Source organism: Protopterus annectens, chromosome 4.part0 (assembly GCF_019279795.1).
Source record: "Protopterus annectens isolate FY-2018-M chromosome 4.part0, PAN1.0, whole genome shotgun sequence".
Classification (NCBI taxonomy): domain Eukaryota; kingdom Metazoa; phylum Chordata; order Ceratodontiformes; family Protopteridae; genus Protopterus; species Protopterus annectens.
In genome coordinates, this window is record NC_056733.1 from 187,985,429 (window position 1) to 187,997,544 (window position 12,116).

A 12,116-nucleotide genomic window follows, 5' to 3' on the forward strand; every position below is an offset into this window, starting at 1 on the left:
AGATACAAGGTAGGAGACTGGTGGTAGGGATCTCATGGGGTACGTGTGGCAGGGCCAGAGGAGTGACGTTTTCACAGAACCTGTCTGCCAACAGGTTAGCTATGTCGACAGGCTCAGGATATATGGTATCATTAACTACCAGTTCAGCACAAATCTGGGCCGTTATTTATAAGTAACTAAAGAACGCCTTATGGTTGTCCTTAGTTGAGGAAGCTAAGCTGGATTGTAGCTTGATTTGGTGGACTTCACAAGAAGTCTTATTTGCTTGTTTAAGCTGAGGAGGGAGTGTTTCCAGTTTAGGGCTTGCTCCCTGTTACTCTTAGACAGAAGTTTCTTCCTCCTATTGTAAAGACTTTTAATGGCAGTTGTCCACCAGGCAGGTTTGCTCTTCCTTGAGCTTGTTTTGGACCTATCAGGTACATCCGAGTCAATGCAGTTATGCAGGTGTTTTTATGAAGCACTAGTGTAGAATTCGGCATAGTTGCCACTTCCATCTGAGGGGGGGAGGTGCAGTGAAACTATTTATACCATCCCGTAAGAGGTTATAATCTGCTTTGGAGAAGTTTTTTAGTTTAGTTACTGCTAGTGGTGGGGATCAGTTGTGCTGATCTGCTGTGACTAGCAATGACATTCACATACTTGACAATGTCCTCTCACACATGCTCCCTGAAGGCCCTGTCAGACTTGACAGTGCTTGGAATGTACCTTCCAAGTATACATAGAATCTGCACTCCAACCTCTGCCTGTACCAAGGATAACTTTTCCAAACACTCCTACATGTGCCATGGTTATACCAACCCACAGGGTCATGTAATTATGGTCAGTGCCCAAACTCATACTTTTCTCCCATCACATCTAGTAATCCACCATCCTTGCTACATCTATAGATGCAACAATTGTCTTCCCTGATATACTGTCCTTTCACAGGCTGTTTTCCCACAGTAAACCAACTGAAAAAGCACCTGTGGCAGTTTTAGCAGCTGCTTGTTTGCTGCTGAAGCCTTGCAGCTTATGCTGTGGGGCCCAAAACTAACAATACTGTTGTGGCTTAGTAACTGGTGCACAATCATGGAGTAGGCTCATTAGCACAGGGGGTAGATGTCTGTGGTACTATAGACCAAGATTATCTAAGGTGATAACAGGGTCTCTGAATTAGACAGGAGTATTTGTTCATACTTCTATGGAACACAAAACTGGGGAAGGTAGTATGCAGTTGTTATGAATCTGTCCCACAGGCTTTCTTTCCATCTGCTTTTAGTTTTTTGCTTACTACATGTGCACTGATAAAGGCTTGTCCTTTGTTTACAGTCTAATTTTAAATATAATTTATATGCCCTTTATGAAGTCCATTTCTTAACACTCTGATTTTCAATGTAATGTATGAACCCAGTCTAATAATATGTATCAAAGTTTGACTATACTTTTTTTCTTTCATACATACAAATACATACAAATATGTTTGGCACAGGCAGTAATGCCCTTCTTGCTTAACAATATAACTTACCAATCGTTCCCACAATGAGTATCTAAGTTGTTCTTGAAAGTATTTAAACTAGTGCTTCCATTATTATAATTTGCTAGTCTGCTCTATGGATGAGTTACCCTCTCAGAGAACCTGTTAGAATATCTCTCATTCATATATTATCTACTGCATGGCTTGTCTGATTATTTTCTACTACTCTTTGATTAACCCAGACATTCCCAGAGGTAGTTCTCTCTAAATACCCTATATACAGTGGATAAAAAAAGTGAACACACCCCTGTTAAAATGCCAGGTTTTTGTAAAATAAAAAATGAGACCAGAATAAATCATTTCAAAACTTTTCCCACCTTTAATGTGACCTGTAACCTGTACTAGTCAATTGAAAAACAAATTTGTTAGGGGAAAAATATGAAAAATAAAAAAACGTACAATAAGCTGGTTGCATAAGTGTACACTCCCTTAAACTAATACTTTGTTGAAGTACCTTTTCCTTAATTACAGCATTCAGTCTTCTTGGCTAAAAGTCTATCAGCATGTCACATCTTGACTTGGCAATATTTGCCCACTCTTCCTTGCAAAAGTGTTCCAAATATCTCAGATTGAGAGGGCATCTCTTGTGCACAGCCCTCTTCAGGTCACCACACAGATTTTCTATTGGATTTAGGTCTGGGATCTGGCTGGGCCATTCCAAAACTTTAATTTTCTTCTGGTGAAGCCATTCTTTTGTTTTTTTTTTGGATATATGCTTGGGGTTATTGTCATGTTGAAAGGTGAAATTCCTCTTCATCTTTGGCTTTCTAGCAGACGCCTGAAGGTTTTAGGCCAAAAGTGACTTGTATTTGGAACTGTTCCTAATTCTCTCCACCTTGACTAAAGCCCTTGTTCCAGCTGAAGAAAAGCAACCCCAAAGCATGATACTGCCACCACCATGCTTCACCGTGTGGATGGTGTTCTTTTGGTGATGAGAAGTGTTGTTTTTGGGCCAAACATACCTTTTGGAATTGTGGTCAAAAAGTTCAACCATGGTCTCATCAGACCATAACACATTTTCCCACATGCTTTTGGGAGACATAATGTATTGTTTTGCAAATTTTAGCTGGGCCTGGATGTTTTCTGTGCAAGAAAAGACTTTCTTTTTGCAACCCTATCCCATAGGCCAGACATATGGAGAATATGGGAGATTGTTGTCACATGTAGTAGTACACAACCAGTACTTGCCAGAAATTCCTGCAACTCCTTCAGTGTTGCTTTAGGTCTCTTGGCAGCCTCCCTGACCAATTTTTGTCTTGCATTTTCATCAATTGCGAAGGGACATCCATTTCTTTTCAATGTCACTGTTGTCCCATATTTTCTCCACTTTTTGATGACGGTCTTCACTGTATTCCATGGTATATCCAATGCTGTAGAAATTTTTTGTACCCTTCTCCTGACTGATACCTTTCAACAATGAGATCCCTTCAATGCTTTGTAAGCTCTCTGCGAATCATGTCTTTTGCTGTAGCAGGCAACTGCGCAAATGTCAGGAAAATCCTACTAGGACAGCTGAACTTTATTTGCGGTTAGAGTCTCTTTAATTAATGGCAGGTGTGTACCCAAGAAGACTGAATGTTGTAATTAAAGCAAAAGGTGCTTCAACAAAGTATTAGTATAAGGGTGTGCACATTTATGCAACCAGCTTATCGTACATTTTTTATTTTTTATATGCTTTCCCCTAACAGATTTATTTGTTTTTCAATTGAATTGTACATATTATAGGTCACGTTAAAGGTGGGAAAAGTTTTAAAATGATTTACTGTGGTCTCATTTTTTATATCACAAAAAACTGGCATTTTAACAAGGATGTGTACACTTTTTATATCCACTGTACTTGAATAAGGTCTCCTCTTAAATATCAGTATAAAAAACTGTACAAGTTCAGATATTTTAGTTTTTCTTAATAATTTATCCATTAAAATATTACCTAGGTATAAGTTTCTGAAACAGCAACTTTTTGAAAGAAGCTTCTTGTCTCCCATTTCAAAACACTTACCTATCTATCCCCATTTTAAAACATTTATAATACTCAATTCAAGACGTGTAATAATGGATAATTTACTCCTTACAAACTTGCTACATTTCCTAGGAGAAATAAAACACTGCTTCTCAATGTTTCATATCTCTCCCATGAAAACAATACATTTATCCAATAATATTTATTTTTGTAGCTAGGGATTGAGTCAGTCAGACATTAATCTGTATAATAACTGAAATGTACGGAATCCCCAATAAGTGCTCGCTCACCTTAATGCAACAAATGGAAGAACACACTTCGTTCGTTCGTTAAAATTCAGCTGTTTAATGCCCAAAACAGGATAATAGTAGTAGTAAATACATCCAATGAATTCACGTTAAAGCCAAAGTATTCAATAATCCATAAAAATAGAAAACACAGGCTGTCTATTTCTATTTTCTATTTCTATTTCTATTTCTATTTCTATTTTCTATTTCTATTTCTATTTCTATTTTCTATTTCTATTTCTATTTCTATTTTCTATTTCTATTTCTATTTTCTATTTTCTATTTCTATTTTCTATTTCTATTTCTATTTCTATTCACTTATTGGGGATTCCGTGCATTTCAGTTATTAATATTTCTTCTTGGAATTATTCATTAATCTGTATAAGCTGTATCAAAGGGGAATTAAGCTAAGCTAAGATCTCTGGAGAACTAGAATAAAAATCAATCAATAATGCAACTCCAGAATCGTTGGATTCCTAAAGAGAAAAAAGTTTTGCATTTAATTTAGTTTTCCATATTAAATCAGAACCCACATACATATATGAACTGGTGACAGATAGTTTTAGGAAACTGAGATGAGAAAGATTAATCGTAATTCATGTACAGTTTTAAAACTTCTGATCTATGTACTTAATGAAATGATATAACTTGGTTAAAGGCATCATTTATTCATTCATTCAGTCCGTAGTGGCATGTTTAATCCAGCTCTGGTCAGGAGTGGGTCAGAAGTAAAACCCATAATCAGTGCACACAAGGCAATGAACTTATGCTGGAGGAGATGACAGTCCATTGTGACATCTCCATACACATTTACTCAGATCCCCGAAAAAGTATGCATCCAAAACAAGGTGGTACAATTCATCTTTCAGAGTATATAACTAAAATGATGTCAGCTTGATGACAGCATCAGAGACATCAGAGGATTGAAGACCAGGAACTGAATTTGTGATGAGTGGGGATATAAGGTATCTGTCAGATGAAGATGTTGGCAGCGAACAAATAAAATACATTTCACTGCATGACCTTCATTAGAAAGACTATAGTACTGTTTGCAGACAGGTGAGATGCAGTGATTATAGATGAATGAACTGATGTCTAAACAATAACAAGGTGAAACGGTGATCAGGAATGTCAAGATGGGCATGAGGGATATGAGACAACAGGAAGGTTTACTAACCCGTTCTTGATATGACAAGTGTATTTCCTGCTTTGGACATTTGTATCACAAGATTAATGATATATCCTTCTACATGTTTCTCTGCGTAGAATGTCTAATGTCATTCACCCCACATGGATACATATCAGAGCAGAATAATGTATTCTTGGTAGATGTTACAGTCTGGATCCTAACATCAGAAAGACAGCTAACCATCCCTTTGTTATTAACCAGTCCAGTGAGGGTTGTGTCCATATGCCTGACAGTAGTAGACTATAATTAAAAGATTACCATGGGTGGATGAATTCTCAGTGGGCCTTAAGGTATGATTAGAATCCTCTGATAACCCCAAACATTCTCAGAGGTAATTCTCTCTAAATACGTATATATTTGAATAAGGTCTACTCTTAAATATCAGTATAAAACACTGTACAAGTTCAGATATTTTAGTTTTTTTAATAATTTATCCATTAAAATGTTACCTTGGTATAAGTTTCAGAAACTACAACTTGATTAAAATTTTTGAAAGAAACTTCCTGTGTCTCTTTTCAAAACACTTACCTGTCTATCGCCATTTCAGAACATTGCTAATGCTCAATTCAAGATGAGTAATAATAGTTAGTTTACTACCTGAAAACTGGCTATATTTCCCCAAGAGAAATAAAACACTGCTTCTCAGCATTTCATGTCTGTCCCGTGAAAACAATAAATTTATCCAGTAAGATTTAATTTTGTAGTTAGAGATTGAGTCAGTCAGTCATTAATCTGTATAGGCTGTATCAAAGAGCAGTCTTCATTTTTATGCTGGAAAAATGACTGGTTACACCAGCCAGCTAAGATCTTTGTAGAATCAGAATAAAAATGAATCAATAATGTAACTCCAGAATCATCGGAATCCTTTAGTCAGAAAATACCCTAAATGATGCTAGAAGAATTAGACATTTCCTTTGATTTTTTTTTCTTTCAATTATTTGCACAGTTCAAAGTACCCAATTGTCTTTTTTATTTATCGTTTAGATTTGCAGTACATACCTGCCCCTGGAGATGGACTGGCAATTATAGTGCTTTCGCTCGTCTCTTCTGTAAGGATGAAATATCAGTTTAGTTTTCTATATAAGGTCACTCAATGTTATATGTAAATATTATCAGTTAATGCCCTTTTAAGTTTTAGAAAATTTTTTTAATTTACTTATTTATTTATTTGCATTCATTTACCAGGAGGGTCCAGCTAGGCCAGAAGTGCCCATTTTCAGTGGAGTCCTGGGGAGAAAAGCTCCACATATAAGGACATTTCACACACAATACAGAATTTGCATTAATAAAGACATTTGGCACATATTATTAACAGCTTATACAATTGGTGAAAAAAAAATAGTACATAGGTAATCATTCTCAAGTCAAAGATATTATACAAGCAATATAGAATATATACATGAGAACATTCCATATGAGTAGTTTTCAGCTAGCAGAATTTATATATAGGACACTTCATGCAGTGGGTGCAAAGCAGATATAGGAATTAGTTTGGGACTAGGTACTTAAACTTTTCACACATTTAGGAGGTATAATAGCTGAGCAATAGGCTATATGAGTCCTGTTGCAGGAATCAGCAAAGTCGGTGGATAATGTTGCAGATATAAGTGGTGGTATGATATTAAGGTAAGCGGTGAGAGTACCTGAATGTCTTGCCTGGTTCAATGGTAAGTCTATAATGGTTAGGAAGAGAAGGAAGTAGACAGGAGGGATCAATGGTAGTACAATGAGCATTGGTAAAAGAGAGAAGTGGACAGGATTGAGAGGCAGAATAAGTAAAAAGACAGGTGGATGTGAAAGGAGGATGCCAGAGTAGTAGAGTAGGTGTGAGAATAGTGATGGTTGAAGTTAAGTTATACGAGATGTGGTTTTAGCACATGTGCACAGCCAAGATGAAGAGAGGTGTTGTTTCAGAGATGACTTGAAGAGGGTTACTGAGTGGGTGGATCTAAGTGTTGGGGGGGGAGGGAGTTCTAAAGTTTTGCGATGGTAAAGGAGTAAAGTATCTGGGTTTGGGTTTTTCTACATTTACGAGCAGTTCGCTGTTGGATCAGAGTGGTCTGTTAGGATGGTATAAAGTAAGTATAGAAGATAGAGCAGGGCACATGGATGGATTATGAATGAGTTTGTGAGCTGTAGTTAGTGGGATAAAGGTGAGATAGTTGGGGAGTTCAAGCCATTTTAGATTCCGTAATGATAAGCAGTGGTGGGATGAGTAGGAGGCATTAGTTACAAACTTAGCAATTTTGTTGTAGCATGAGTCTAATTTGGATTTTAGAGAGGAATGAATGTTGGTGAGGAGGGGGGCACTGTATAAAAGAGAGGGTAATAGAAAAGAAGAGGCAAGGAAAGGTTGGGCTGATGCACTGGGTAGATGTTTGTGTTGGTAGAGAGTGCCAAGCTTTTGATGTGTCTTTTTGACATTGGACTGGATATGCAGGTCATATGTGAGGTTTTCGTCTATGATGACACCTAGGAGTTTTGTGCTAGGTGCAATGTCGATGGTGGTACCAATTAGGGATTGAATGGTGAGGTTCTCTTTTTGTAGGGGTGTGGTCTTTTTGGGGGCAAAGATTACTAGTTTGGTTTTGTTGGAGTTCAGGGCAAGATGATTATTAAACATCCACATTTTGTTGGAGGTGAGGGCATTTTGGGTGAGTTTCTGTAGTTCTGAGGAGTTGTTTGCAGTGCAGATGATAGTGGATTCAACTGTGTACTGAATGACTGAGCCTTGAGAGAGTGTGGTTTGGAAGTTATTGATAAATATGCTAAACAGATGTGGGCCTAAAATGGAGCCTTGAGGGACACTAGTGGTGGTGTTTAGGAAAGGGGAGTAAGAGTTCAGCCATTTAGTTTATTGTTGCCTGTTAGTGAGGTAATTAGTGAACCAGTTTAGAGTTTGAGGTGAGGTACCTATGTTATAGAGTTTTGTTAGAAGGAGAGAGTGGGATATAGTATCAAAAGCTTTAGAAAGATCAAGAAATAGTGAAGATATCATTTTACCAGCATCACAGGTATGGTTGACAGTGCCCATGAAATATATGAGGGCAGTGGTGGTACTATGCCCTGGCCTAAATCCATGTTGGGTGGGGGAGAGGATGTGGTTGTGAGTTAGATGGTAAAGAAGTTGAGAATTAATACATTTTCCAGAATCTTAGAGATGGGTGATAGTATAGCAATGGGGCAGAATTTTTTGGTGTCTATGTTGGAGCCCCCTTGTGTAGTGGGAGGATATAAGCTTTTTTCCAGATGATGAGTACATAAGATTCTTGGATAGATCTGTTGAGAAGTATGCTGATAGGGTAAGTGATTGAGTTGGCTGAGATATACAGGTATTTGGCGGGTACATTGTCAGGGGCATTTGTGCATGGTTTGAGATTTAGAAGATAATTTTAACAGTCGAGGTGGGTATAGGTGACAGAATAAAGTTGGAAACAGGGGATGTACTGGTGTTAGCTGTGGAGAGGTCTGTGGTTGACAAGTTAATCTTGGGAAAGATAGCGTTTAGATTGGCTACAGTATCTATGAAATAGGAGTTGAAGGTTGCAACAGTTTCAACTGGTGTTTTATTTGGGTCTGGGCAAGGATTATTACTAGAGCCTGGATTTAATAAAGAATTGAGAGAGCTCCAAAATGTCCTTGAGGTTTGCTTGTGTTGATTTTGTAGTGTAAGGTAGTGTTCTTTTTGTTTTGTAGTACTAGGTGCTTAACCTGGTTTTGGAGCTGTTTGTATTGGGCGAGGTCAGATGGGGTTTTGTTTTTTTGCTAGATTTTCCATGATTTGTCCCTGAATTTCATGAGATCCTTAGTGGATCTTGTTAGCCAAATGGCATGATTGGTGTTTACTCTCTTTTGTCTAAGGGGAGCGAGATTGTTTAGTATTCTGAGGAAGGTTGAGTTGTAGAACTCAACTGCCTCATCAAGGGGAAGTGATTTTAGTGCATCCCAGTTAATGCTTAGCAACCTTTGGTTAAAGCTAGATGGACAGAACTGGTATCATTCTCTGGTAACCCTGTGCTGATGTTTATTAATTGTTCACGTTGTATAAAGGCGGGAAGTGGTCACTTATACTGTTGGAGAGTGTACCAGCAGATGTGATCTTATTTGGGTCAGACACTAAAATCCAGTCTAGGATGGAGCCATTAGTATTAATTTTATTAGGCCTGGTTATGCTGTTAAATAGCTGGGTGAACTTATATAGATTGATATTGCAGTTAGAGTAGTCTGTGGGCATGTCTAGCCAGTTGATATTTACATCTGTCAGTATGATAGTCTCAATTTTTATGTTAGCAGATGCCAAGGCAAGGATTTCCTCAAGAATTGGGAAGTAATTTCCTGGCGAAATGTAAATGCCTATCGCACAGCATTTTTTGCAATTATTCATTTTAAGGAATGAAACTAGAAGTTCTGCTGTGGAGAACTGTGGGATGAGTTTTGTATATGGGCCAATAGTGAAGGACATGGGGTATATTACAGAGATGCCTCCACCTTTTTTTGGGGTCTGTCAGCCCTAAGACATGCAAAATCTAGGGCAAGGAATTCTATGCCCTTAATATAGGGTTTTAGCCATGTTTCAGTTGCGGCAATAATATCAGGTTTGCTGTGGGCCATCCATGCATGGAAGTCAGTTATTTTATTTCTGATGCTTTGCAGGTTACATGTAGTGAAGTTTATTGATTTATTGGAGTTGGGGGATTGCAGAAAAGAGGAGATGGGACCCAGGTGGGATGCATGTCTCCACATAGTGATAGGTTTGTTACAGGATATGGGAGAGTAGTGTATTCTAGTTTCCATTTTACTTGGATTGGATACTTCAGAGGCAAAATATTATTGTTGTGGTGATGGTGGGGGATGATTTTTACTCTGGTACATAATAATATGCATGTGTTGTAAAGGCTGGCTGAAATTTGTGAGAAGGAAGTTATGTATTCAGACTGAATGTGGAGAGAGGATAATGGGCAGTGGGAGGAAGAGGTAGAATAATGATATAGAGAGGAAAGATGTAGTAGGATATTGAAAGAGAATGATAAGGTAAGTAGAACAGTGATAGTAGAGATGGACATTGTAGTATGGGATGTGGGTGACTAAAAGAGTGAGGATTAGTGTGCAATAGCGTGATGTGGTAGAGAAGAAGAGGATGAACTTATGGCGTAATGATGAGGGAGTTAGGATGGGTTTGTGTGTGTGTGGTTAGATGTGTGGCTAATGGTGTAATGTGAGAGTAAGTGAAGAGGTGTGGCTAGTGGTGTAATGAGAGGGGAAAAGGAGGGAGATAATTGGGTGGTGGAATAGGGAGTAGGAGCTAGAGTAAGTATAAATGCAGTTGATGTGGGGTGGGTGGGAATGGAGTAGGGCAGGGGAGCAGAGGTAGCCTGAGCATAGTGAGGGTGAACGGAGTGGGTTGAAACCAAAGGTGGAGTTGCTATCCGGAAAGAAAACTGTCAGTAAAGTAGGAAATCTGGAGGGGAAACAGATGGTCTAAGTATTTAAAGATGGCACGACAGCTCAGGGGAGGAATACGTAAACTCTCAAGAGGAAGAGGGAGGGAATACACAGGATTAACAGGCCTGGAAAGATTACAATAAAAGTATGCTCGGAGATGGAGAGAAGGGGGGCTAAGAGCCAGGGCTTGGAGAAAGCTGTGAGAAAACAGGTTTGACAGGGCTAGGAAACTTACAAAGATCCATAAAAGTATTGAAGATCCCCCTTATAGGCCCATTATTTCTGGTGGTAGGTTTAAGACATTCCCAAATCGGAAAGTAATAGATGGATGGCTAAAACCAATATATGTCAGAGTGTACCATATAGTGAAAGACTCATGGGACCTTTTGGGAAGGCTGAAACCAGAAATATGGAAGGAAGGGTTAGTGTTTGTAACCATTGATGTGGTGGATTTGTTCTCCTGCATCCCAAAGGAAGAAGGATTAGAAAGGTTTAGTAACCGTATTCAGAAGTACATGAACGTTGAGTGGGAAAAGACTAGTTTAATTTGTGAGTTTATGTCTACTGTACTGGATTTCAATTACATCTGGTTCGAGGGTGAATACTATAGACAAAAAAGTGGGGTAGCCATGGGGGGGTTGCATGCGCCCCCATATATGCAAATATGGTGTTACTAGACTGGGAAAGTGAATATATTTTGGATAGTCAATATGCCAGTAAATTATATTTTTATTTTTTGGGATGGTACAACAAGTGAAGTAGATGCATTTGTGAAGTATGTGAATGACATCAGTAGTTATTTAAAATTCAGCCATAGTGGCAGCACGACAGGGATAGCATATTTAGACACCTTTATATCGAATGGGGCAGCAGGATTTAAATCCAGAATATATATAAAAGAAACCTTTAGCAACTCGTATCTAGAATATACTAGTTGTCACCCAGCAAGTCAAAAAAAGAGCATCATTAAGGGTCAGTGCATAAGAGCTGCGAGAATGACATCTGATTTTAATGAAATGAAGGAAGGGTTAGAATATATAGGAATATTATTTGGGGAATGGGGTTACCCCAGATATTTAATTGACGATGTCACTCAATATATACTGAGAGAATGGGGGAAAAATACAAACCACTTCTCGGTATTGGACTGGAGAAAAACAGGGGAGAACATGAGAATGAGAAGGAAAATTCCTACCGTAGGGCTTGTGTAGTGGTGTGTAGTCCATATGTGAGGAGATAAAGAAAATAATGAGACAAAACTGGAACATTCTTAGAAGTGATGACCTGGTTTACAGTAAAGTGGGTACAGGGCCTATGTATGTTTACAAGACTGGGTCTAACCTAAAGAATAGGTTTGAGAGAGTGAAAGGCAGAATAAAGGGTGACACTGGAGACGGGCACACCAAAAAATGTGGGCAGTGTCAGCAGTGTAAGGAGATTATAGACAAGAAAATAATTACATTAGGGGATGTTAACCACACTAGAGTTGTTGTTGTGTCTTTCGGCTTTTCCTGGTTAGGGGTTGCCACAGCGGAACTCCGGTCCGCTAATGATTGGCAGTAGAGTTTTACGTGCCAAGTTGCCAGCTCTGATGCACAACCTTCAATGAAGGTACGCTCATTCACGCATGTCTCCACACAGAAGACGATCTAGCTGAGAATCGAACAGGACAACGTCTTACTGTGAGGCGTCAATGCTTCCGCAGCACCACCACCACAGTAAGGT

General features: G+C 38.6%; 1 protein-coding gene across 6 annotated transcripts in view; it reads right to left on the minus strand.

The window, feature by feature from the left end:
• LOC122799242 overlaps positions 1–12,116 on the minus strand; it is an 840,251-nt gene that overhangs the window by 633,329 nt on the left and 194,806 nt on the right. For 4 of the 6 annotated variants that reach the window (XM_044068174.1, XM_044068177.1, XM_044068175.1 and 1 more), the window contains exon 5: positions 5,949–5,996. The exons of the other annotated variants lie outside the window; for them this stretch is intronic. In XM_044068174.1, coding sequence (XP_043924109.1) covers positions 5,949–5,996 — 48 coding nt within the window. The remainder of the gene's footprint in view (positions 1–5,948; positions 5,997–12,116) is intronic. 6 annotated transcript variants of the gene reach the window in all.